A 25,316-nucleotide genomic window follows, 5' to 3' on the forward strand; every position below is an offset into this window, starting at 1 on the left:
AAAAAAAAAAAGAGAAAGACTGATAAATCACCTCTAACATTTAAAGGGGGCACTGAGAAAGCAGAAGGAAGCGTGTAAGAAGGGTGCATCATATGCTGTAACAAGTGCCTTAAACTCACAGGAGAAATTCTATTGCCACAGAAATCAGTTGGCAATTAAGAAATAAAGTTTTTCAACTCCATACTAATTTGCTTTCAAATTGCTAGTTTTAAAAAACAAAAAGAAAACACAAAACAAAACCTCTTACCTGTTTTTCCAAAAAGTGTGCAACTCTGGTCCTCTGTTCTTTTGGAATGGTAGGAAGGACCTTATCAGCCATGCTAAAGTCCCTCCGCATGACGGCTGTCTGGTATTCCAGGACTGAAACCAGCAGGGAATAGCTAACGATGTTCAATTCTTTATCCCCCAGATAAAGCCTGTTGTCTTTAGGAATGTAGCCTAGGAGATACATCGTCCTATAAAAGACACAGAAACCAAGTTAGAAATTCAAATCTGCAATTACACAAACACACGCCCCGCCAACCTGCCTCTTGCTCAAAACCTTCCCGTCTGATTGATACATTTTTGGTTAACAATAGGCAACCTACTAAAACTATACCACTGAAAAATCAGCCTATCATTGCTACAAGCCAACAACAGATTTTGCTAAAATTTAGAACAAATGCGAAATGATACTCAGGTACCTGTCCAAGTGGGCAATGGTGACTATTTCTCCTCCAACATAATAATTTAATCTGTTCACAGAACTTGTGTAAATGAAGCAATCGCCTACCCAAAGCCCCGTTTTCACAATTTCCTGAATCTCACCAAGAACCTGCAGAAAGAAAATAAAGACTATTACTTTATCCAACATCAGAAATCTCTCAATAAAAAGCTGAATATATTTGAGGGTGATATGGTAGAATAAGGAGTGCAAAGTAAAATCCTTCCTATTTCCAGAAAGAAAAATTTTCCTTGGAATTTTTTTTGAGATGGAGTCTCTGTTAACCAGGCTAGAGTACAGTGGTGTAACCTCTGCTCACTGCCAACCTCCGCCTCCCGGATTCAAGTGATTCTCCTGCCTCAGCCTCCCAAGTAGCTGGGATTACAGGTGCCTGCCACCATGCCTGGCTAATTTTTATGTTTTTCGCAGAGACGGGGTTTCACCATGCCAAGTTAAGGTCAGGTCTTAAGCTCCTGACCTCAAGTGATCTGCCCACCTTGGCCTCCCAAAGTGCTGGGATTATAGGTGTGAGCCACTGCAACTGGCTGGAATTTCTTTCTTCATTTAAGAACAGATTCCTACTCAATATAACCCTTAGGCTCAAAACAGAAAAAAAAAAAAAAAAGAACAGATTCCTAGATTAGTATTTGTAATGTGAAATCTCATTGTTGGGCCAAAACCATGATATAAAAGAACACTGATCTAAACTTAGACCCTTCATAACTTGAAAAGGAAATATTAAGTATTTCACAAAATCTAGGATATCTGCATTATGAATGATTTACCATTTGGGAGCTCATTTAAATCACTGACTAAATAGTCTTAGGACCAAAACGACTACAATTTCTTTACTGAAAGATATCAAAGTAAGTCTAAAGAATTCCTAAAATCAAAGCACAAATTTCTTTTAAACGTATTTTCAAAGTTTGATCTATGAGTCAAGATTTTAATTTTCACATTTCACCAGAAATCCTTAAATGCTGTCTCCTCAAACCTAATTTATAACGAAATGTTAAAATCAGTAAAGTCTGTTGTAAGAATATAAATCATTTAAATACAAAGCTAAAAGCGATGTGCTGATCCATTTACCTCAAAGGCATCTTCAATGCCATCTTCAGTAACTCCCTCATGTGTTTCCTGTGCAGCCAAGACTTTTTCTGACAGATACTTAAGGATAAAAAATGATTCCTCAGTAGCAATACAGACTAGCTCTCCAGAGTCAGACCAGAAAATCTGCAACACAACAAAATCATAGACAACTGATTTGGATTTCTGAGTGGATATGACAAACTGCACATACTTGATTTCTTACAACATTTATCTTCTTATATCAAGATAATAAGTATTCACTTAACAATTTTATGTGGCATTATTTGGGAGGGTGGCCAGGGCAGGGCTATGCTATTTAGCCTAGCAATAGAAAGTCCAAAGTGAGACAGGAAAGGAGAGCTGTCAGTAAACACTGAATGTGCTACACAGAGGACCAGTAGCCTGTTCCCTATTGCTCTAGAACAGTGTTTATCACTTTTTCTTTTTTTTTCATTTTCACCCACCCTCCCTAGAAGTCTTTCTGGACATTTTTCTAATCACCTCCCCCAATGAAATGTTAATACCACAGATATACATATATAATGCATACACATATGTATAGCTATGCTTTATTCATAAAGAGTAAGCCCCCCCAAGCCAATTTTTACACCCATTGAGAATGCACACTCTAGAACCAGACCCCAGAAAAGCTGGTTTGTTTCCACAGATAATCTCCTGATAGTGAAAACTGTCAAAGCAGCGGGCAGTTCTAAAGGTAAACACTTTGTCACTGGAGATGGTCACCTCAAGTTCAAGCAGCTATCATCAAAACATATGAAAAGGTTTTCTGAACTACGTGGAAGAAGGCATTTCCAAGTCAAGAATTCTCTGACTTCTTGTTGTCAAAGCATGCTTTCTTCCTCTGCCAAAATGGCACTGCCACTTACCTCCAATTGCTCAGAAAATCAGGATTGTCGTACCCTAATGAGGCCGTAGACAATGTGTATTTTTAAAAGTTATTTAAATTCTAAGTGCTGTTTTATATTTTAAATGGCTTTTGATAATGGAAGAGGGACAGCAGGGTACGAGACACTTCTTGGCCTTAGGGACCCAGAACTCATCACAAAAATAAATATTCCAAAAACAACAACAGAGGGGAAACTCACATGTTTGGGCTGAATTTCAATTCTTCGTATGAGTTCTGTATTGTCCCAGTCATAGAAAGCTAAGCCATTTACAGATCTGACTCCCAATAAGAAGCCGCCATAGATACCTAAAGGGAACATAAAAAGAGTTTTGCTTAGGCATTTTGGAGCCATTACAAAGAATTTAAAAATGTAATACGTAGACCACACTCACTTTCTGCTCCAAAATCTGGTTTAAATGATTTTTTTTCCTTAAAGTTCTTAAATATCTTTACAACACTGTTGCTCTCTCTTATTGCATACCTGGGAGAAAAAAGGGAAGGCAAACATAACATGTTATATACTACATCATAATTCCACCAAATGTTGGAAATATCTTCAAATATTTTTCAGTAATTATGCAAAAATAAAAAATAAATATTTGAAGATTCTCTGATGTACATTTTCCTAAGACATCAGAGAACTCCTTACAGTTGGATAAATGATGAAAGGGTTTTTTACTGTATATGACATGAATTACTAGGGCTTACAAACCACTTTAGTAAATAAAAATGACCCAAATGTCTGTAATAGGTGAATGCTTAAACAAATTATAGTATATTCATATAATGGAATAATACTCTGCAAATAAACCAATTACTGATCCAGGCAAGAATATGGAGAAACCCAAAAAAAAATAAAACGAAAAAAAAGATGCTAGACACAAGAGTACATACCATATGATTCCATTTATATGAAACTCTAAAGACAACTCTAATCTATATAGAGACAAGAGGCTCTCATCAGTATTTTCCTGGACCTGGGGAATGGGTGGGTAGGGGGTGTGGACAGACTGTTAATGGAGACAAGGGGATTTTGTGGGGATGACAGAAATGTTCTATAATTTGATTGTGTTACTGGTTACGGATTACATACGTTTGCCCAAATCTACTGACAAGAACAATAGTCCTCCCTTATCCACAGGGGATACGTTCTGAGCCCCAGTGGATGCCTGAAACCTCAGATAGTACTGAATCCTATATACACTATGTTTTTTCCTAAATGTGAGGTGGATAGCATATACAATGTGGATAGATATGCTAGGCAAAGGGATGATTCACGTCCCAGGTGGCATGGCTCAAGATTTCATCATGCAACTCAGAACACTGGGCAATTTAAAACTTACGAGTTGTTTATTTCTGGACTTTTCCACTTAATATTTTTGGAACACAGTTGACTGTGGGTAACTAAAACTGCAGGAAGGGAAACCACAGATGGGGGGACTGCTGTACAACTAAATGATACATTCTGTCTTCTGTAAATCATACCTCAATAAAGGTGATTTAAATAATAAAAACTGTGACAAATGGCTCATTAGTCAGCAATGATCAGCAACAACAGATTATATTCAGGCCTCTGCCTTGAAAAAAGTGGCTGTGGCTATCACTGGATATTTGAGATTGTGTGAGGAAGTGATGTGATGAGGGCTTTGCCCAGGACAGGAAAGATGCTGAGCAAGGCCTTGGCTGGATAAAGCTGAAAAAAGGGAACTATCAAAATAGAGGAAGAGGTATGCTGAGAGAGGGCAATTCATCAACTATAATTTTGCCTAAGATAACACAGTACCTTTGAATACACAGAACTATATGTATATAAGTGTATTTAGGAAATTTATGAAAAGATCAGAACAATTCCATACCTCTCAATAAATCTTACTGTTGTCAACATTTAAAAAAATGTATCTTATTATGCAGTGCTGAGCTTAAGTTACCCCACTGTTGGGGGCAAGATGCAACATAAAATGTGAGGCAAACAAAACTAAAAAAAACTGTGAAGATGTAATTCACTTGTGTGGTCTGAAAACACTAAACCCCTAATGTTTATTACATGCATTGAACAGGAATGAAAAAGGAACCAGAGCCAATGACTAGTAAAAAAGTCAGAGTTAAATGATCTTTCCTGCTTTTAATGAGAACATTTTATGAACGTTCTGAATTCAGACAGAAATTTGTTAAGAATGGGCAGCGGGTACTATCACAGAAAATAAGTTTTAAAAAAGATTTCATAAATTTCTCATCAAAATGATCAAATCACAACATCATCCCCAAGTAGCTCACAAAGGCCAGTAGCACCAGGACACTACATCATAGGGAGGGCACGCCAAGGCCTGCCAAAGCAGACATGAGGGTCTACTGTGCCTTAAGCCCATAAAGCACCAGGTCCTGCCATGGGCTCCACCAAAGAAATGGGTGCTGGGTCCCCAGTTAAATGGGATTATTTTATCAGTTTGAGTGAGCCAGCTCAACACAGAACAAAGAAAGGACAAAGACAGCTCACGCTATACAGTTGCCTCTGACTCTAATCTAATGGACAGCTCTGGTGAGAACTGTTTTTTAACATGGAGAAGCGCAGCCCACATCAAGCCTTGAGAGTCCTCAGGCAGCACACAACACATCTGCAATCACGGCAAGCTGGCTATCACGCAGCCAAAACTTACTCTGAAGAATCGTGGGCCCATGCAAACTCCTGAGCAGATCCAAAGCTCTTGTTTCTCAATGCCATTGCTGTGTAGATGATATACTCCCCATCACCACACACCACCACAAACCTAGAAATCACAGAAGCCAGGGAGGGAAGTACAAAGGACCAAAGACATGTAGAAGTTAAGAAACAATAATTCTTGTTATGGTAAAAGAATTCTAATAACAAATGTTAAAAAAATTCTAGCCAACAAATTAAAAAGGAAATTATGAATATAGCATTACTGCTGAAATGTTATTGGAATGGCCTTCTCATAAAGGCAACTGGAGACAGGAAGGTGAGAATGGCTGGAGATGCAAAGGAGGAGGATTCCAATTATTCAACCAGTATTTGTTGAGCACCAAGATGCATAGCACTTTGCTCATGACATTTATACCACAGGAAGGCACTGTATTATTACAAAGACTATCTTCATTTCAAAGCTGATCACTCAAATGCATAAAAATATCTCACTCCAGTTTTTAAAGACTCTTAATCAAAATACAGAGGATATTTTAACATTTAAATACTGAGAAAAAGAGAATGCTGCATAGTCAACTAAAATTTTCCCAATGGACATAAAACAACTATCTTTAAAGTTATTTATAACACTTTAAAGGCTGATATCAAAAGACTGGCAAAGGCAAAACTTGTGGCCAAGAATGTTCTATTAAGGGAAATGCGCATAATGCATTCTTAACCTTCATAAGACAATTACGTTACAAATAATTATGGATACCATTTATTGAACTAGGTAGCATACTTGGTTTATATCTTTTGTCTTTTTCAATATTCAGCATAACATTATAAGATGCCCAGACCTGCTGTAAAATATTTTTAAAGCTCCACAGATTTAGACTTCACTGTGCTAGAAACTCCTCTCTCACAAGATGTTTGGTGACTTATAAATCTTAAGGGAGAAATTAAACTGACAGTTCAAATTACAAATAAGAAACAGAATTATTACCAATCCCAAAACTTTTTCAAAAGATATCTCAGAGTCAAGTTTTCTTCTTAAGAGCAGTGAGTCAGCAAGCATTTAGAGAGGGTACCTCCTAAGTCTCAGCATAAGACATACTCCTTGCCCTCAAAGGAGCACATAAGAACACAAACTCAATGCACGTGAAATAACAGTAAACAGTACTATTTAACTATTCAGAATTGTGTGGTATAGAACAAGGCCAGAGGGGAAACATGCTCCATCTTTTGTGCCAACTTTATCAAGTGGCATGGCTGCCTGCAGCTGTATTGAGGACTATGAGGCCAGGGCAAAAGCACACTGAGGAATGATTAGAGATGCCAACCAAGAGTAGACTGTGGATCTGCAAACCTGTTCTAACATACACAGAAGCTGAGAGACAAATTTTGATGATGGCTTACCGCCCATTAGGATTGTGCTGAATAGTCTGAGGGTATATTTCACAACTGCCCATATCCTTTACTGCCAGTGGCAATCTTTCTCCATCTTTAATTTCAGCATCTCCCATTGCTTTTAGGTTGGCCTGCTGGACTTCTGAATGCTTGGCCCAAATTATCTTTCCATTGGCATCCATGGACATGGCAGGTTCCTCCCGACCAAGCTGAAAGAAAGACAAATAACTTTCAACAATGAAAAGGAAAATAAATAAAACCACAACAAAATAGATTATTTTTTCACCTAACAGAGAGCTCCATTTCCTTTCTTCCACTTTAAATCTTCATTGCTTAATGTCTAGTGCTTAATGAAAGAAGTGCCAGTTTTACAAAACTGGTGACTTGGAAGATGACGGTACTAAAATACAAAGAAAATGGTTTTGCCTATGTCCACCTACTGAGAGGGATAGTATAATTACCTTAACAATGATGCTCCCTTCATCATAGCCCAAAGCGACATTGTTTGACCCTCTTAGACTGGCCACGCACCATACCCTCTCCATTCCATAATTCAGTGTGCTCTCAAGCCGGTAGGTGCTTGAATGCCAAATACGTACTGTTCCTAAAAAGAACAATGTAAATATTCCCTTTTGATACAAACATCCGATGATAAACTGTCAGGTGAAAGAGAGCCATAGAAGTCTTTCTATTAAAATAGATAACACTTTGTGGCAGCTTAATGACCAATTTTTTGATCTACTGTCTTTAAATGATTTTCAAAAGCAACATAAACATAACAGATAACGTATAAGAAACAAAAACTAAGAATTATGATTTTAAACATGAAATAATAACAGGATTTCCTGGGTAGAGTGTTTCCTCTGTGCCAGATGCTGTCTACGCATGATTTCTTCTCACTATAATCCTATGAAGCAGATATATGTGTTTCCATTTCATAATCTGCCCAAACCACACATTCATAACATAACAGAGCCTGATTTTGAATCCAGGTTTGTTTGACTCCAAAGCACATGCTTTTTCAGTTTTTCTTCAGGACATCTGATGGTCCTCTTAAGTGACAGAATCAAAATACATGAGAATGATGATGATGATGATGATGAAACTAATGCCCCTTTACTCTTTTATAGCTTAAGTCTGGTACTTTACTAAAAATATCAAAATCCTTGGAAACCTCCAATTATAATGCAGAGACATTACTTGCTTTAAATGCCCACTAAGTAGTAGTTACCAGCACAGGAATAAACATACCCTTCTAACTTACCATCTTCTGAACCTGTGATAATGATTGGCAACTCAGGATGAAAGCTGGCACAAGACACATTTTGGGCATGTCCTTCCAGTGTCTGTACACATGTTTTATTCTGTAATTAAGACATAGAAAACATTTTTTATTAGTGAAAAACATGTAACCAGCCCACCCTTAATTTTCTCAATGTACACATACATTATAAATGATAGTAGTCATGACAATCTAAATAATATCCAATACAGAAGTTTTTGAAATAGGATGATCTTGTTGTATATATGAATATTTTATCTAATTACTTTGTAAAATAAATGTAAATGTAACTATCATATTTAAAGAAGCGGAAAAAACCCAAGAAGGCTTTCGTATGAATATTATTTCCCCAAATTCTCGGGGTAATAGATTTACCCCTTAAAACCCACACTTACTATCACTGGCTAAGTAGACAGTACTGCTTTAGCCTTTAATATTTTTATTCTGGATTTAAGTACAAATGTGAAAATGTTTCAAGGTGAAACAGACTTTCTAGGCCTCATTTTATTAATTGCTTACAGGAACTTTTGATCTAGAAAACAAAAATATCTAAATATAAGAAAATCTTAGAGATAGGAAGCATGTTAACAAGAGTTCATAACTAGGTTTACAAGAGTACTATTTGGCAAAATGGTATTTGTTGATCTGCTAGCTGACAAAAATGAATAGAAGTCTATCAATGAAGATTATGGAGGATAATTCAACATTAAAATGTTAAAATTTCTAAATGCAATTACAAAATGAAATATGAACATGTTGGTATTTTATTTTTAAAATCTTGATATGTATGCATTGTTTTCATTTTTATGGAGACTTCTGGGAACACAGTTTAGGTGCAAATACTGATACCTTAAGTTATTATGCTGTGAACAGACTTCAACAACCCAAGTCTTAACTGTCCTATAAGAAATAGTAAGAAACATATCTAACATATGGAAGTAAGGTTATGAAAAACTGTACCTGATAATCCCATATTTTAACAAGACGGTCATCTGCACCTGAAATGAGGTATGGTTTGTCCCCACCACTGTAGTAATCAATACAATTCACACCCTTCTCATGTCCTTCCAAAGTGAAGTTTGGTGACGAAGAGCCCAACTGCCATACCTGCAGAGAGAAATAGCATCTGCCAGTCAATATGGGGCCTTGCTTTTCAAAAGGCAAATCTACCACATTTCTGACACAATATGTAAAATGCCAAAGCCCAGGAGAGAAGAGCTATGAAATTTTATTTTTTATACTGTTTGGTTTTTGTTATTTCTCATTTTACTTGAATTCTCAGGAGCCAAAATCACTATGGCGTTCTTTAAAAGAAGTGCCAATTTTCAGGCTTTATCTCTAGAGATTATAATTCAGTCAATCCACAGTGAAGCCCAGGAATCTAGATGTTTAAGACTTTGAAAAACACCACTTTAAGGGTATGAAATTATTTTATTATAGATTTAATATACAGCTCATGAAAGTGGATTTAGTAAGATATATTAAAAGTGGCTAGGTGTGGTGGCTCACACCTGTAATCCCAGCACTTTAGGAGGCTGAGGTGGAAGGATCACTTGAGCCCAAGAGCTCAAGACCAATCTGGGCAACACAGCAAGACCTTGCCTCTACAAAAAAGGAAAAAGTAAAAAGTTAGCCGGGCGTGAAGGCACACGCATGTAGTCCTAACAACTCAGGAGGCTGAGGCAGGAGGATCGCTTTAGCCCAGAAGTTTGAGGTTACAGTAAGCTGTGATCATGACACTGCACTCCAGCCTAGGCAACACAGACCATAACTCAAAAATATATAAATAAATAAAAATGAAGATATATTTAAAGGAGAAAATTACTGCCTAATTAAAAATTTAAAATGTAGAAAATTGTTAAAAATTACCACAGCACAGAATTAAGCTTTATCTTTACAAATATTTACTGAGTGCCTACCATATGGGAGGCCCTGTGGGGAGTATAAATATGTGTAACAAATGTTTATCAATTACTGTATAAAATAAACTTTACTGGAACTGAAGATAAGACAATTCTTGCTCTCAAGATAAACCTAATTTAGTAAAACAAAAGTTTACAACTAATTTCAAAGTTAATCTATGTCAAAAGCAAGGAAAATCCAAAGGCAAAATAACTAAGGTCAAAACCCTAAGATATTCAGACACATAACATTTTACATAAAGGAAAACTAGTAACAGTGTTTTATATAGGTGAAAGCAAGCGTGTAAGCAAAAGTTAATTTATTTTAATTCAATGCATATGGAAATATTTTATTTTATTTATTTATTTATTTATTTTTAGATGGAGTCTCACTCTGTCGCCCAGGCTGGAGTGCAGGGGCGCGATCTTGGCTCACTGCAAGCTCCGCCTCCCAGGTTCAAGGCATTCTCCTGCCACAGCCTCCTGAGTAGCTGGGACTACAGGCGCCCACCACCACGCCCAACTAATTTTTTGAATTTTAGTAGAGACAGGGTTTCACCATGTTAGCCAGGATGGTCTTGATCTCCTGACCTTGTGATCAGCCCGTCTCGGCCTCCCAAAGTGCTGGGATTACAGGCGTGAGCCACCACGCCCAGCATGGAAATATTTTAAATATTATGATTTAAAAAGGGAGCATGATTGCCCTCACTGCAACATGTATTAAGCACCTAGATCAGGTAAGGCACTTTGCTGTTTGCTACTGAATGTTTGGGGAAAGGGAGTGACACATAGTTTCTACCCCCAAAATTCAGTATTTCAGGGGATAAAGATTTCCAAAAACATGTAATTAAAATTCATTCTGAGAAAGGCTGAAACAGAGGCAAAAAGCAATGGAAGAAATGGGATAAGCATAACTGGCTCTGCCTAGAGATGAAGTGGATGTCTGACAAGAGCTTCTCAAGAGTAAATATTTGTGCTAAGCCTTAAAAGCTGAGTAGTTCTCCGGAGGAAAAAAATATCAAAACAGGAAAATAAAGAGAAGTGCAGGCAGATGGAAAAGTTCAATGAAGTAAGGTTTTGTGAACATTCATGGCCTCTAGAGGATGGTGAGTAGACCAGGGTTTTAGGAGATGTCGCATAATATTAGCCCAGGCTAGTCTTGGAAATCCTTGTATTCCACACTAAGGCATTTGGACTTTATCCTTAGATCAGGAACTGACAAGATGCAATCTATGTTTCAGGAAGATAACAGACAGCAATGTGGTGAAATGGAGTAAGAAAGACAGAATAGAGGCATATGGAATTTAAATGTAAAATAGATGAACGATGAGCAGAAGTCAACAATGAATACTGAAAGGAGAGGAAAGCAGTATCCTAGAAAGGATACTGGCATTTTTCTTATTCTGGGTTTCCAAAGGCTAAAAAATTTTTATAACATGCTGCTTCCACACAGAAAAACACTCCTCATTAAGAGCAATGAGTTGCCACAATATTTTTCAAAACAGAACATGTCCTTTGGATTAAAATGAGAAATCCTATTTTTACTTCAAAATAGACTTTTGAAAAAAACTTTTAAGATGGATAAATTTCTGGCCAGTCAATAGTCAAACACCTAAGGCAAGTATAGTTCACTAATAATGATAACTGACACAAACTGTGAACACCCTACCTTGATAGTCCTGTCCAAAGAGGCACTGGCAAACTGATTGTTATCTTTGGGGTTGATCACAATCTGCATAACATAATGGGTGTGTCCTTCAAACACTTGTGAGCAAGACCATTTTTTATCCCAGTCCCAGAGCTTAATAAGCATGTCATCTAGGCCAAAAGAAAGTCTCAAGTTAGTTGTAATTTCTATTTTTTCACTTCATAAGTAAGACACAGTCTTTAGAGGAAGCAAACCTAACATAAACCACATAATCCATGACTTACAGAAATAGAATCAAAACCAAATAGAGTTTTCAAAATGCTTATTTATCTTAAAAATAAACTTAACTCTCTACAGAAAACTGGAGATAAAATAAATAAAATAGATTAGAAATAGCAAATATAAAAATTTTGTGAAAAAACTTAAAAATTCACTGAGCATTAAAGAATGAGCAAAGAGTCATACAAGTTTGATTAGAATCTAAGCGTGACTGAATACTGATAGCAATGACTATGTAGAGAACAAGCATTTGCCCTCACAAGACTGGTTTTTAAAAAGTTTTAAATTACTTCTCAATTTTTAATTTAAACACATTTCAAAGAGCTATTACCAATTCAGTGCTACCTCTTTTGCCAGTCCTCCAAGAGGTCTACTATTTATACACAATACCAAGGAGCAAACTAGTTTGAATATGAAGATTGAACTGACTAGGCTCTATGGAAATCTGCCAAAAACTCACTCATCAACATGTAAATGACCTTTCTGTTCAGCAGATGTTTAAACATCTAGACTTGTAGGTCTTCTCTGACAGGAATTGGAGCAATCATTACACAGATCCTAAGTACAGTTGATACTTCATTAAAGTACAAACACAAGCAGCATCAATAGCACAGTAATGGATCTAAACAGTTTAAAGGCTGCTTGGAATTAGAATTCTATTTGTAACAGCAGTTAAAGAATAGCATGTCTCAGTGAATGAAAATGAATTACCCAAAGAGACGCACATGACCAAAATAGGTCATCTCTTACCACTGCTAGTTAGAATGAAAGGCTGGGTTGGATGAACAGCAATACAGCGAATGTAGTCTGAGTGTGCTTCAAACATATGAACTCTCTCCAGAGTATTGTAATTGAACACTCTAATCTGCATGTCATCCTAGAAACAGAAATTTTAAAACCATCATCCCTATTATCAAGTAAATTATACAAAAAAACTGCATCACAGGCTCAAGGAATGAAGTCTATGCTTCAAAACAGTGCTGTAACTAACAAAACAAATGAGGAATCGAAATCCTGCAACTAACTTACATAATCATTCACCAATTCAGAAAACGGGAATAGAGATTCATATTAATTACTTACTGCTCCTGTCACAACCCAATTCTTCCTTGCAACAAACTTTGCAGCTCGAACAGGAAGATCACATACTTCAAATGTCTTCACCAGTGTCTTTAAAATGTAAAAAGAATACACAAATTGAGCTGTAAGAAAATAACCACAAAATCTACTCTGTTATATTTCAAACATCCAATTTTTAAGATCACTTCTCATTTTAATATATTCTCAGGCTAAAATATAAAAGGTCAACACTAAAATTTTTTTAAAAGACCAATTATCTTTTAATAGATTCAAAATTAAAACACTTTTTAAAAGACAAGAGAAAGCAAATGTCCACAAGATGGTATTCCAGATCCTCTGTGCTCCAGCCCTTCCCTCCCTTTTCTAGCCTCACCTTTGGCTACTCCCAGCCTTACCTCTGCTCTTGTTCTCTCTGCCTTGAAAATCCACCCATGGAAACTTGTACTTCCCTTTCATAATGTAGCACCTCATAATTACGTTTGTGCGAATCTTTCCTGCCAAGCTCTCCAAAGGCAGGAATATTTTTCACACTGTATAGGCAGAAGCTAGAACAGTGGCTGGCACACTAAATTAGTGTGTAATAAGTATTTGTTGAATGAATTAGCTCTTAGTTTTTCTTTTTTTCTTTTTTTTTGAGACAGTCTCACTCTGTCACCCAGGCTGAAGTGCAATACAGTGGCACAATCTTGGCTCACTGCAACCATCGCCTCCCAGGTTCAACTGATTCTTATGCTTCAGTTACCCAAGTAGCTGGGATTACAGGTGTGCGCCACCATGCCAAGCAAATTTTTGTATTTTTCGTACAGACAGGGTTTCACCATGTTGGCCAGGGTGGTTTCGACCTCCTGGCCTCAAGTGATCCACCTGTCTCAGCCTCCCAAGTGCTGGGGTTACAGGCATGAGCCACCACACCTAGTCAGTTTTTTTGAAATTGAAACCCATAAAAGTGACTCATGAATAAGGTACAATTCTTTTGCATGCTTTAGCAATATGATTCCATACAAATGTTATTATTTATTTTTTTAAAAAAATGAAAACACAGTGACCTGTATTTTCCTCCGAGCTACTCAGAATGGAATTATACACACAGGATAAAGGTAGAAAACTAGAAGACCCTCCTAGAAAAAGCAGAGATAATGGTATACCTCTATGTTCTCCTTCTTTGATGCCTGTTCTTAAAAGTCTGAAAGCCAAACTATCATTTTCCAATCCTTTTTTGTATCAGAGAGCAAAAAAGAAATAACTAAGAAACCAATATAATCTTACTGCTTGATTAACCATGTGCACTAAAAAAGTAATAGGGACCAGTTCATAAGAACTGTCCCACTCTGATTTTTCAAGCCAGAGTTCAAAGATTCTTTAGACAAAGGCTGAATGAGTAGGCACTTCAATTCCAACCTGCAGAATCACTACCAGCTGACTATGATACAGACACTGAGAGTAGACAGAACATGCAATCTGTAATGCAGTAGAAAAATCCACAAAAGCTCATGAGGAGCCAACAAACTCAGCGATCTAAGCAGTAAAAATAAAGCAGCTGCAGAGCAAATAGCCAAGGCTCAGCGCCATGTTAGGGGCTATGACTGATGCAAATGAAGAGTAAGAAAAGCTACACGTGCGATACATACAAATGTTCAATGTAGATTAGGAAAGTAGAACTAATGACTAATACTTACATGGTACTTAGGTTTCATATACAATTTTATCTAATTTTATCTTTTTGACAATCCTGTGACATAGGGAAGGCAATAATATCATCTTTACTTTAGATAAATAAAGAGGGTCAGCATAGTTAAAAGGCTAACCTATATAATTTAATCAGCAAGTTGGCTTCAAATCCTAAAATACTATGTTTTTTAAACCACTGCATGTACCACCTCAAAGAATATATAGTATCTCCTTATTTGAAATTCAAGTACATTTAAAACCCTTTTTACTTCCAAAAACCTTTTTGGCTCTCTCAAGAATTTGCTCTCAATACAGGAGTGGTAAATACTGTTGGTGATATAAACACAGGGAAAAAACAGGGAGAACCAAACACAGATCAATCATTCAACAAAGACTTACTATCTACTAGGAGCCTGACAGTGTATCAGGTAGTGCCTCATGCACTGGACCAACAGTAGGAAATAAGATGAGGGTAATCCTTGTCCTCATAGAACCTCCATTCTTGGAGGAAAGAAGGAAATTAAACACGAAATTACCAATGAGATGAATTATGAAAGGGGAAGCAGATGGTCCTGTCATAGGGCAGAAAAAGGTACAGAAGAAAAAAAGGAGGCAAAGCGGAAATGCAGATAAAGCAAAGATATATTACAATAAAGCCTAGAGAAAGATAAGAAAAGTACGCCTGGGCTTTAGAATATAAGATGATCAAGTGACAGAGCTGAGAGATAGGTAAATGTAGTTGATAAGAGGGAATCCCTAGGAATAATCAGAGAGAGAGGACACCAACATATCTGTTAAACATAAAATCAGAAATACTTTAAACATCTCAAGAACTAAACAAAAAGGAAAAAAAAAAAAGCAGTTATTTGCATCAAAGCAAAAAGAATTCACAAGATAAAGCTCTGAAGTTGTAGAGAACACACATACTGAACTAGTGATAAGTGAAATGCATATTATCAATTCATTGAACAAATAATTATTGAGCACTTACTATGTGCCAGGTAATGTTATAGGCACTGAGATACAGCAGAAAACAAAATGTTAATTTGCATAAAATGTCACTGATGGACTATGATATGGTTTGGATTTGTATCCCCACCCAAATCTCATGTTGAATTGGAGGAAGGCCCTGGTGGGAGGTGACTGGATTATGGGGGTGGATTGGAGGGGATTGAAGGTGGGGATGGATTTCCCCCTTGATGTTCTCGTGATAGTCACTTCTCATGAGATCTGATGGTTTAAAAGTGTGTGGCACTTCCCACTTCGCTCTCTCTCTCCTGCCATCATGTGAAGAAGGTGCTTGCTTCCCCTTCACCTGCTGCCAAGATTTTAAGTTTCCTGAGGCCTCCCAGTCATGCTTCCAGTTAAGCCTGTGGAACCGTGAGTCAATTAAGCCTCTTTCCTTCATAAATTACCCAGTCTCAGGTAGTTCTTTACAGCAGTGTGAGAACAGACTAATACAGGGTAAAAGTTTAGTGTACAGTCATTTCTGTTTCATTACAGTGAGTATAAAAGTGTAAAGGTGTTTTTAGGTTTACTTCTGGCTTTGGTTCCTTGATCCTATTCTGCCATTTTAAATTCCTCAAATGTGAATCTCACCTGGATTTCAAGAACTTAACTTTGGACATTAAGGATAATTACTATATAAGTAGACACAACTGTATGGTATAGTGCTAACTATATGCTTTGTACTCTTAAATACAGTCTAGGAAGACTAGAAAATATGAGATAAACTAATTTGAAGGATACGTTATTTACTCAGGTGAAAGAGGAGTCAAGCATTTAGGCAGAGAATCTGTAAGATGCATGTATAATCAAAAGCTGACTATAAATATTTCCCTGATATAATCTATATAGCTGAGTGAAAGATTTATCTGCATATCATTACATTGGGCATTTGGGAGAAAAATAAATTTAAAAATATCATTCTTAAGATAGAATATTCACTGAATGGAAAATTAACAATTAAATACTTTAGCGAGTGATCCTATAATACCATCAGTTTTCTCAATTTCAAAAAAGAGCTAATACTACCTAAGTCAGAGTTGTCATATTTAAATATTATATATAACATACCCAGGACAGTTTCTCCTACAAACTATCCCCTCATAAATGTTAGTTCCTTCATATTTAAAATACTTCGTACCAACTTGAGAAAGCGGTTTACATATAGCTTCTGGATTCTGTTACAGTATTTCTTCTCTTTCATTATAAACACAGTCTAACATAGTATTTTATTTCTAATAAAGTCCTGAAAAATTCCTACCTGTGTTTCATGATTCCAAACACATACACTGCCATTGTAAAGACTTGCCAACATCCATGGCTCTGTAGGATGCAAATCCACACTCTTAACTCGATCAGATCTAGCAGTTAGCTTTCTTTTGATATCAAGTCGCAAAGGCTAAAAAGAAACATTAAAAAAATTAAATTGCTAAGCCAAATAAAATATGTTTGAGATCTTAACTAAATACAGTGCATGAATAGGCCTACAAAACAATTCAGTTACAACTTTGCTAAGCTTTTAACACAGTTTCAAGTCTAAGCACCTATTTCTTCACTCACACATGCAAAAAGATCAGAATATTTAACATTATAAGATTTACAGCAGTGGTCTTCAAACTTTTTGCTCTAAGGATTCTCCTTAAAAATTTTGAGGACCCCAAAGAGCTTTTGTTTATGCGAGTTTTATCTATTGGCATGTTACCATGTTAAAAATTAAACCTGAGACAACTTTAAAATATTTATATATTAATTCATTTTCAAATAACAAAAATAAATCCAGTGCATGTTAACTAAAATAACGTTTTTATGAAAAATAACTATGTTTTCAAAAAAATTTGGTGAGAAGAGTGGCAATATTTTACATTTTTGCAAAACTCTTTACAATCTGACTTAACAGAAGACAGATGGTTTCTCACTATCTGCTTCTGCCTTCAATATGCTGTGATATGTTCTTTTGGTTAATGTATACAAAATAATGCCTGGTCTCACAGACACATAGCTGGAAAGTGAGGGAGTATCTTAATAGTTTTTTCAAGTTATATGATGTTATTCTTCAAAATTCGAGAAGTGGTAATTTCTTAAAGGTTACTTGAAAGGTAAAATCTGAAACTGTATCAATCAGCTGTTTACACTTCGTTACATTAAAATCCACTGGCTTAGTCCATACTTTGAATGGATCTTTCTCTCATGCATGTTTTTCTAACATTAAGCATTGGTCATTTGGGAAATGCTGGTTCACTGAATTATGCACATCTTCTAGATGCTAACAACATCATTATACTATAAAAAAAATTACATTCACTAATTTCACCACCTACTTCAACTGATAAGCCTTTAAGCACTGGAAATCCATCAAGTTCAGTGAGTTTTTCAAAATTCAAACTTTCACTTGAAAGCTCTAATTTTATCATTGGCAACAAATACTGTCAGGGACCAGCCAACCTCTTTCAGGTTTTTAAAAAATGTCTACCAAATATTCAAATCTGAATAAGCAGAGTTTCTCATTGTTTCAAGTAAAGCTCAGCTCACAATTTAAAAACGGTGCAAGTGTTTCCCCTTGAGACAACCACCATACTTCAGTATGCAGTAGAACTGCTTTATGCATACTCCCCATTTCACCACACAGAATTTAAAAGATGCATACTCAAGTGTGGAGAGGTAATAAAATTTTTACTGTTTCATCAATGACATTCTTAAGTGAAACTGGCTTTTTAAAAAACTGTGTAACAATGAAGAATATACTAACAGTACAATTTGGTGTCACTTCACTAGCAGTTTTACCTTCCATTAGTTTTACACCATCAGTGCAAATATCGACATTGTGAAAGGTGCCAATAGTGTTTCACTGTTAAGAAAATACTTTTAATTTGTGGACTTCCTAAAAGAGTATTAGGGACACTTAAGGAATCAAAGACCACACTTTGAGAACCTCTAGTTCACAGAATTATCTTTTTTTTTTTTTTGAGTCTCGCTCTGTTGCCCATGCTGGAGTGCAGTGGCGCCGATCTCAGCTCACTGAAACCTCTGCCTCCTGGGTTCAAGCGACTCTTCTGCCTCAGCCTCCCGAATAGCTGGGACTACAGGTGCATAATTTTTTGTATTTTTAGTAGAGATGGGGTTTCACTGTGTTAGCCAGGATGGTCTCAATCTCCTGACCTCATGGTCCGCCTGCCTTGCCCTCCCAAAGTGCTGGGATTACAGGCATAAGCCACCACACCCGGTCAATGAATTTTAAATATTCACAAATCAAAATTTTGTGCCCAGGTCAATAGTGTCATATCAGGAAATATTCTGAAGAAGTGTTATTCATGAGTTCCCAGTAACCGTAAAGCATAATATTGAGTTCTTCGGAGAAAAGTGGTAGATTTATCTTGGCAAAAATACTTGTAAATGCTAGGTAATGTAATGTGTGATCAATAAGGGTCATATCCCTGTGCATGACGGTCTTTGGTGTCAAATGGGAATGTTTCAAATATTTTAATGGATTTAAATTACAGAAACAATGAAAACTGGAACAATTTAAAACAAAAATTAAAACACTCTCTCAAGTCAGAAATATGAATAGTTTATAATAGCATTTTCAAGCCAAATTCTTCCTTTGAATTACAGAACAGACAATTATTTGAACAACTATTTTCTCCATTCTCCAAAAAATGTCATTCTAGGAGAAAAGTTAATTCATTATATACAATGATATTTTAGGGCAGTGGGCTTAATTCTCTCTAGGTGGCATGCTGAGAAAAGATAATTTAAAATATATTTCCCCTTTAGGCCGGGAGCGATGGCTCAAGCCTGTAATCCCAGCACTTTGGGAGGCCGAGACAGGCGGATCACGACGTCAGGAGATCGAGACCAGCCTAGCCAACATGGTGAAACCCTGTCTCTACTAAAAATACAAAAAAAAAAAAAAAAAAAAAAAAAAAAAAAAAAAATATATATATATATATATATTTCCCCTTTAACAGGTCTTAAACACAACCTAAAAGCTCATTTGGCAAGTTGAGTTACTGTCAAATCTTTATTGCTGTGATCTTCTATGATGATCATGAATGGGACAGAAATTTAAGGTTATCTTTGAATATAAAAAGAAGATCTAGCAGAGATAATTTCCTGAGACAACACCTCACAACGCTTTTACTCATCTTTTTGGGGTTATCAAATTTGGGTCATTGACTACTTCAAGTCTTGTTCTATCCACACCTCCTTCACCTTCAGCAACAACTTTTACCACTTACTTTAAAATATCAGAGTTCTCTGGCTCTTCTCTTCAATTTCCTCAAAAATGTTTTCACTGTCATCAGTCCCTTCCTCTCTCCAATTTTCTACTTTTTTTTTTTTTTTTTTGTGAGACAGAGTCTTGCTCTGTCACCCAGGCTGGAGGGCAGTGGCGCGATCTTGGCTCACTGCAACCTCTGCCTCCTGGGTTCAAGCAATTCTCCTGCCTCAGCCTCCAGAGTAGCTGAGACTACAGGTGTCTGCCACCATGTCCAGCTAATTTTTGTATTTTTAGAGACGGGGTTTCACCATATTGGCCAGGCTGGTCTCCAACTCCTCTCCTGACCTTGTGATCCACCCACCTCGATCTCCCAGCCCCAATTTTCTACTTTCAAATAATCACCATCTTCACATTCCCTGCTAGTTCAGAAAAGCAAGGCTTTTTACTTCATCCATTTCTGAGTTCTGCCCCATAAATTACTATTGTAAATTTTAACTTCCCTTTAAATCTCTATGGAGTCAACAGGTATGAAGTGTCTATTATGTACCAGGCAGGAACCATGGTGAGGGTTTTCATATAAGCCAGCATATCTCACAATTTTTCTCCAGCAATGAGGAAATTGGACACTTATAAATTGTGAACATTTTACTTTAAAATATTTTAAGTTATTGATTATTGAGTAAAAGTGACGCTCCATCAGTTGGGCCAGGGAACTCTGAGCAACCCCAGCAAACCTCTACATACTCCCAAAGCACAAATCTCAGTTTAAAAAAGAAGAGGCAGCCAAGCATGGTGGCTCATCCCTGTAATCCCAGCACTTTGGGAGGCCGAGGCAGGCAGATCACCTGAGGTCAGGAGTTTGAGACCAGCCTAGCCAACATGGTGAAACCCTGTCTCTACTAAAAATACAAAAAAAAAAAAAAAAATTAGCCAGACGTGGTGGCCCACCTGCATTCCCAGCTAATCGGGAGGCTGAGGCTGGAGAATCGCTTGAACCTGGGAGGTGGAGGTTGCAGTGAGCCAAGACTGCACCACTGCACTCCAGCCTGGGCGATAGAGTGAGATTCTGTCTCAAAAAAAGAAAAAAAAGAAAAAATATAGAACAGGCAAGGGTTCTTGTGATAATATTTCTCCCAACAGTTAAGTGACTATCTTGAATAAGACAATGTACTAGGTACTTTGGGACAAAGATGATTAGGATGCTCACACTGTATCCTCAACTCTAAATGTTTCCTTCCATCTTCCAAAAGCTGGATGCATTCAGGACTCAGCTTAAATGCCACTGCCACCAGTAAGACCTTTCTAGTTACCCCAGCCTGAAGCATTCTTTCCTAGGGAATCCTACAGGATTTCATTTTAACTGTTCATGGTACACTTGTGTACACATCTTTTCTTGCTTTCTAGGGTAGATCCTCCTTAAAGCCAGGGTCATTGCTTATACATGTCTTTATCTCCAGACCACCTTATATATTTGAGTATGGGGGTTTAAAGACAGATACCATAACGTAAAACTAGAGTGTCATGATGGATTTAAATTTCAGTTCCACCACTCATTTCAGATGTGCAATAGTGGGCAAATTTACTTAAGCTCTTTCAAGTTTGACTTATGTAAAACAGGAATATTATTACTATCTACCTCTTAGTGCTGTAAGAATTAAATTCAGAGTTAACCAGTTAGAGCAGTGCCTGACCTACAGTAACCACTTCACAAACATATAACCCTATCTCCCAGCTGCTGTGAGAATTAGGCAACCATGTTTAGCAAAGTGCATGGCACATAGTAAATACTCTATGGTAAATGTACAAATGAATAAATTCACATTTTATATTTTCCACAAAGGATTTAAAATATATTAAAGAATGAAGGCAATATTTCATTATATAAATACACTGGTAAATGTAAAGATGGCAAAAGAAAATGAAATTAGGCAGATCCAAGAGCCTTTTTCAAAAACGTCCATTACTGCAACCACAGCAGACCCAAACTAGAGCAGGTAGTTAGTATTATGAAGTGCTGTAATTAAGAGGCTTGAGGTTTGTTCAGTTCAGGGACTGTAACCCGGGTGCCCAAGAAAGTCCACGGATGGTGCTAGCTTCAGCAGCACATACACTAAAATTGGAAGGATACAGAGAGAAGATTAACGTGGCCCCTGCGCAAGGATGAGACGCAAATCCATGAAGGGTTCCATATTTTTTATAAAACAAAATTAAAAAAAAAAAAAGTCCATGGAATGAGGGGGGCGGGGTCTGTGAATGAGTGCACTAAATTTTATGCAAAAATATTTGTTTCTCTGTGCATTTTCTCTGGGAGTATTCCTAAATTTTTCCTCTGTTTCTAGTTCCAGCTTTGCCACAATTAACCTTGTAGAAACATAATTTAAAAAAATGTTTTAAACTGAAGATGAGGGACTTAATCCCTAGCGTCTTCAAGCTCCAAAATGTTTGATTCTGTGCTTCATAACAAGTTTTTCTTAAAGGCAGAAAAACATTTAAATGTAAAATATTTTCTTTTTTTTTTTTTTTGAGGCGGAGTCTCGCTCTGTCCCAGGCTAGAGGGCAGTGGTGCGATCTCAGCTCACTGCAACCTCCGCCTCCCGGGTTCAAGCGAATCTCCTGCCTCAGCCTCCCGAGTAGCTGGGACTATAGGCGTGTGCCACCAAGCCCGGATAATTTTTTTTTTTTTTTGTATTTTCAATAGAGACGGAAGGTATTCTTACACTATTGTTTTCTTTCCTTATTATTATAACACTCTTGTGCAAACTATTCTAGGGCATTTTTTAGGGTTATGGTGATAATAACAGAGTGCTCTAACAATTACTATTCTTACCAGTAACTGTATTTGCAAATGCATGAAAGCACACCAGCCAGCGTTATAAACAGCAACCCCTTCCTCCCAACCCTTCTCCCCTTAGATACCTAAGAGCTGAGATACCAAAGCATTTGAAATTCCATTTTTGACTCCATATACATTTGTTTTTGGCTTCTCTGCTTGTTTACAGCTTGTAGCCAGCACTCACTATCCCAGAATAAGCCCAACAGGAGTGCAGATTAACTACCACCGTTTTAAAAGGAAACTTTAGTTTTACCAAAACCCTCCTACGGAGTTCAACATATTCGGCCTCTGTGTTTCCCTACACCACCGACCCCGCTGCAGACTCCAGGAGCTCTGGCAAGCGCCACAAGCGCCAGAGGAGACAGAACCCCTCACTAGCAGGCGTTGTCTCCCCAAACCATCCCAGTCCCCTGGGCCCCACCGCCTTCTCCCTTCCCGGAATCAAACCGGACCAAGACCCCGCAAGGCCGGAGGCGGCTGCCGCAGCGGGAGCCCAGACCACTGCTTACCGCGGCCCTCAGTCCAGAAGCTCCGGGAATCTGCCGTAACCTACGGGACCCCGCTCCCATCTACGGGGTCTGGACCTACCATGACTGTGTCGGTTCGATCCCTGGCACCTCGTTTGTTACCGGCTACGCAGGCCCTGAGAGAAACCCACCGAGCCTCTGACCGTCAGACTGACTGACGTGGAACTTCCGGGAGCCGATTCTCGCGATAGTCAGAGGCCAGGGCCGAAGCGCCTGCGCAAACGGCGCGCAGACCCATCCTTTCCCAAGCCCCGCCCCAGTTTCCTAGGCAACGTGGCCGTCCAGACCGCTGGTAATGGACCTGAGGCCGCCGGGAAGGAGGGTGTGGCGTAGACCACCAAGGGCTATGTCCTGGTGCTGCTGAGCTTGGACTCCGACCAGAAGATAGAGATTGAAACGATGAGGAAAACGAAGGGCTTGATCCCCGCTGGACGCTAACTGCAGGGCAAGCTCCCCGGTGCTGGACTTGTGTTTCAGAGGCCGAGAACCGCTATCGGGCTTCCTCGGACTCTGGCCCTGAGGGCGGGGAACGGCGACGGAGAAGGCGTAACGAGACTCTTACGTCCAGTGTGTTCTGGGGGCTTGATGCGAGGCCCAGAGAGTTCTCTGCAGGCCCTGCCCCGGGCACTGATCAAAGCTGAGAAGAGACGCGCTGGGCTGCGAGCTGAGCTCCAGGCTTCTGAAGTCAGAGGGAGGGCTGAGAGCTTCCACTTCTGGAGCTCCCCGGGAGACGGCAACTACCCAACCGTGTGTGTGTGTTTGTGTGTGTATGTGTTTTGTTGAGCATCGGCTGGCTGTGTTATTCATTCAACAAATATTTATCGATCTTCAGCAGTGTGCCAGACATACTTTCCTCTCAAATCTGCACATCAAACCTGAATTATCTCGGTTTAATGATGAGGAAACTCGGGCTCAAAGAAGTTAAGTGTTCTAGCCAAGACTGCATAGTAAGTGGTAGATAAAACCTCAGAGTTGAGCTGGGCGCGGTGGCTTACGCCTGTAAACCCAGCACTTTGGGAGGCCAAAACGGGTGGATCACCTGAGGTCAGGAGTTCGAGACCAGCCGCCTGCCAACATAGTGAAACCCAGTCTCTACTAAAAATACAAAATTAGCCAGGCGTGGTGGCAGGCGCCTGTAATCCAAGCTGTTCCAGTGGCTGAGACAGGAGAATCGCTTAGAACCCAGGAGGTGGAGGCTGCAGTGAGCTGAGGTCGTGCCACTGCACTCCAGCCTGAGCAACAGAGCAAGACTTTGTCTCAAAACAAAAAACCTCAAAGTCTGTGCTCTTTCTACCACATAAAAATATCTGTTCATTAATGTGGCTAAATTCTAAGGGCTTATGCCATAGGGGTTACACTACACAATAAAGTTCGAGGACATTTGCCTATCACGCACACTTCACGTTCACTCTATTTCCTTTTTTTTTTTTTAAGAAAACATGTGGACCGTATAAAACGTGCCCTCTGGTTACACGTACAAACGTGTATCTTTAATTTGAGAGAAATCTTAAAAGTCTTTTCAGACCTCCAGATTTTCAGAAAGGCAAAAAGAAAAATTATATGTATGTGTGTGTGTGTAGATAATGATAATCAGAGGGAGATGATTTTGCACGAAATTATTTGGCTTTAATAGGAGCCTTGAGCTAATGTGACTGTCTTCGTAGGCCTCAGTTTTCATCATTTAAAAAAAAAATCCAGCTGCCTTGTTTCTAAAGATCTTTCCATTTTTTTCTTTTTTTATGTTTCTGTGGCATTCAGTAGTGGAAAAAAGAGTCTGGAACTGGAGTTTAGTGCCAGCAGTGTGATCTTATGTAAATCGAGACTAATAATTCTAATAATTGCATACTTTGCTTACTCTGTGGAGTGACTGAGGATCCGGAGTTGAAAAAATAACTATACATAATTTGCTTGGATAATGGAGCTTTCAATATTTCTATTTCCTGGATACTCTTGCACTCGAGAGAGTATTTTTGGATTTGGCACAGTACTAAGTAATACAAAATAAAATAATGTATCTCTATTGTCAAGGGGCTCAGCTGGGAATACTTAAATCTTTGTATATCACTGGGCACCTAAGGGTCTACCTAGCTGGTGTTGTGGGCCTGAACCCCCCAGTGTCATTCTTACTAG

The 25,316-nt window shown here is 38.1% G+C and overlaps 1 protein-coding gene and 1 long non-coding RNA gene across 5 annotated transcripts in view; one reads left to right on the top strand and one right to left on the bottom strand.

Annotated features, from left to right (window-relative positions):
- COPB2 (coatomer protein complex, subunit beta 2 (beta prime)) overlaps positions 1-23,431 on the bottom strand; it is a 33,546-nt gene extending 10,115 nt beyond the window's left edge. Inside the window, exons 1-15 of one of the 3 annotated variants that reach the window (XM_011998529.1) lie at positions 23,248-23,431; positions 16,872-17,009; positions 12,941-13,027; positions 12,608-12,734; positions 11,600-11,748; positions 8,990-9,136; positions 8,012-8,111; positions 7,209-7,351; positions 6,757-6,956; positions 5,354-5,464; positions 3,092-3,180; positions 2,899-3,005; positions 1,793-1,936; positions 684-814; positions 248-455 (exon numbers count right to left, since the gene is read on the bottom strand). In XM_011998529.1, coding sequence (XP_011853919.1) covers positions 248-455; positions 684-814; positions 1,793-1,936; positions 2,899-3,005; positions 3,092-3,180; positions 5,354-5,464; positions 6,757-6,956; positions 7,209-7,351; positions 8,012-8,111; positions 8,990-9,136; positions 11,600-11,748; positions 12,608-12,734; positions 12,941-13,027; positions 16,872-17,009; positions 23,248-23,250 — 1,884 coding nt within the window. In that variant the 5' untranslated portion in view covers positions 23,251-23,431. Of the gene's footprint in view, positions 1-247; positions 456-683; positions 815-1,792; positions 1,937-2,898; positions 3,006-3,091; positions 3,181-5,353; positions 5,465-6,756; positions 6,957-7,208; positions 7,352-8,011; positions 8,112-8,989; positions 9,137-11,599; positions 11,749-12,607; positions 12,735-12,940; positions 13,028-16,871; positions 17,010-23,168 lie in introns of all 3 variants that reach the window. The other 2 variants (XM_011998528.1, XM_011998530.1) reach the window with 2 other exon arrangements.
- Positions 23,432-23,501: 70 nt separating this feature from the next.
- LOC105552777 overlaps positions 23,502-25,316 on the top strand; it is a 57,336-nt gene continuing 55,521 nt past the window's right edge. The window contains exon 1 of one of the 2 annotated variants that reach the window (XR_001008068.1): positions 23,502-23,631. This is a non-coding gene — a long non-coding RNA (uncharacterized LOC105552777). Of the gene's footprint in view, positions 23,950-25,316 lie in introns of both variants that reach the window. The other variant, XR_001008069.1, reaches the window with a different exon arrangement.

Source organism: Mandrillus leucophaeus, unplaced genomic scaffold (genome assembly GCF_000951045.1).
Source record: "Mandrillus leucophaeus isolate KB7577 unplaced genomic scaffold, Mleu.le_1.0 Scaffold573, whole genome shotgun sequence".
Lineage (NCBI taxonomy): Eukaryota > Metazoa > Chordata > Mammalia > Primates > Cercopithecidae > Mandrillus > Mandrillus leucophaeus.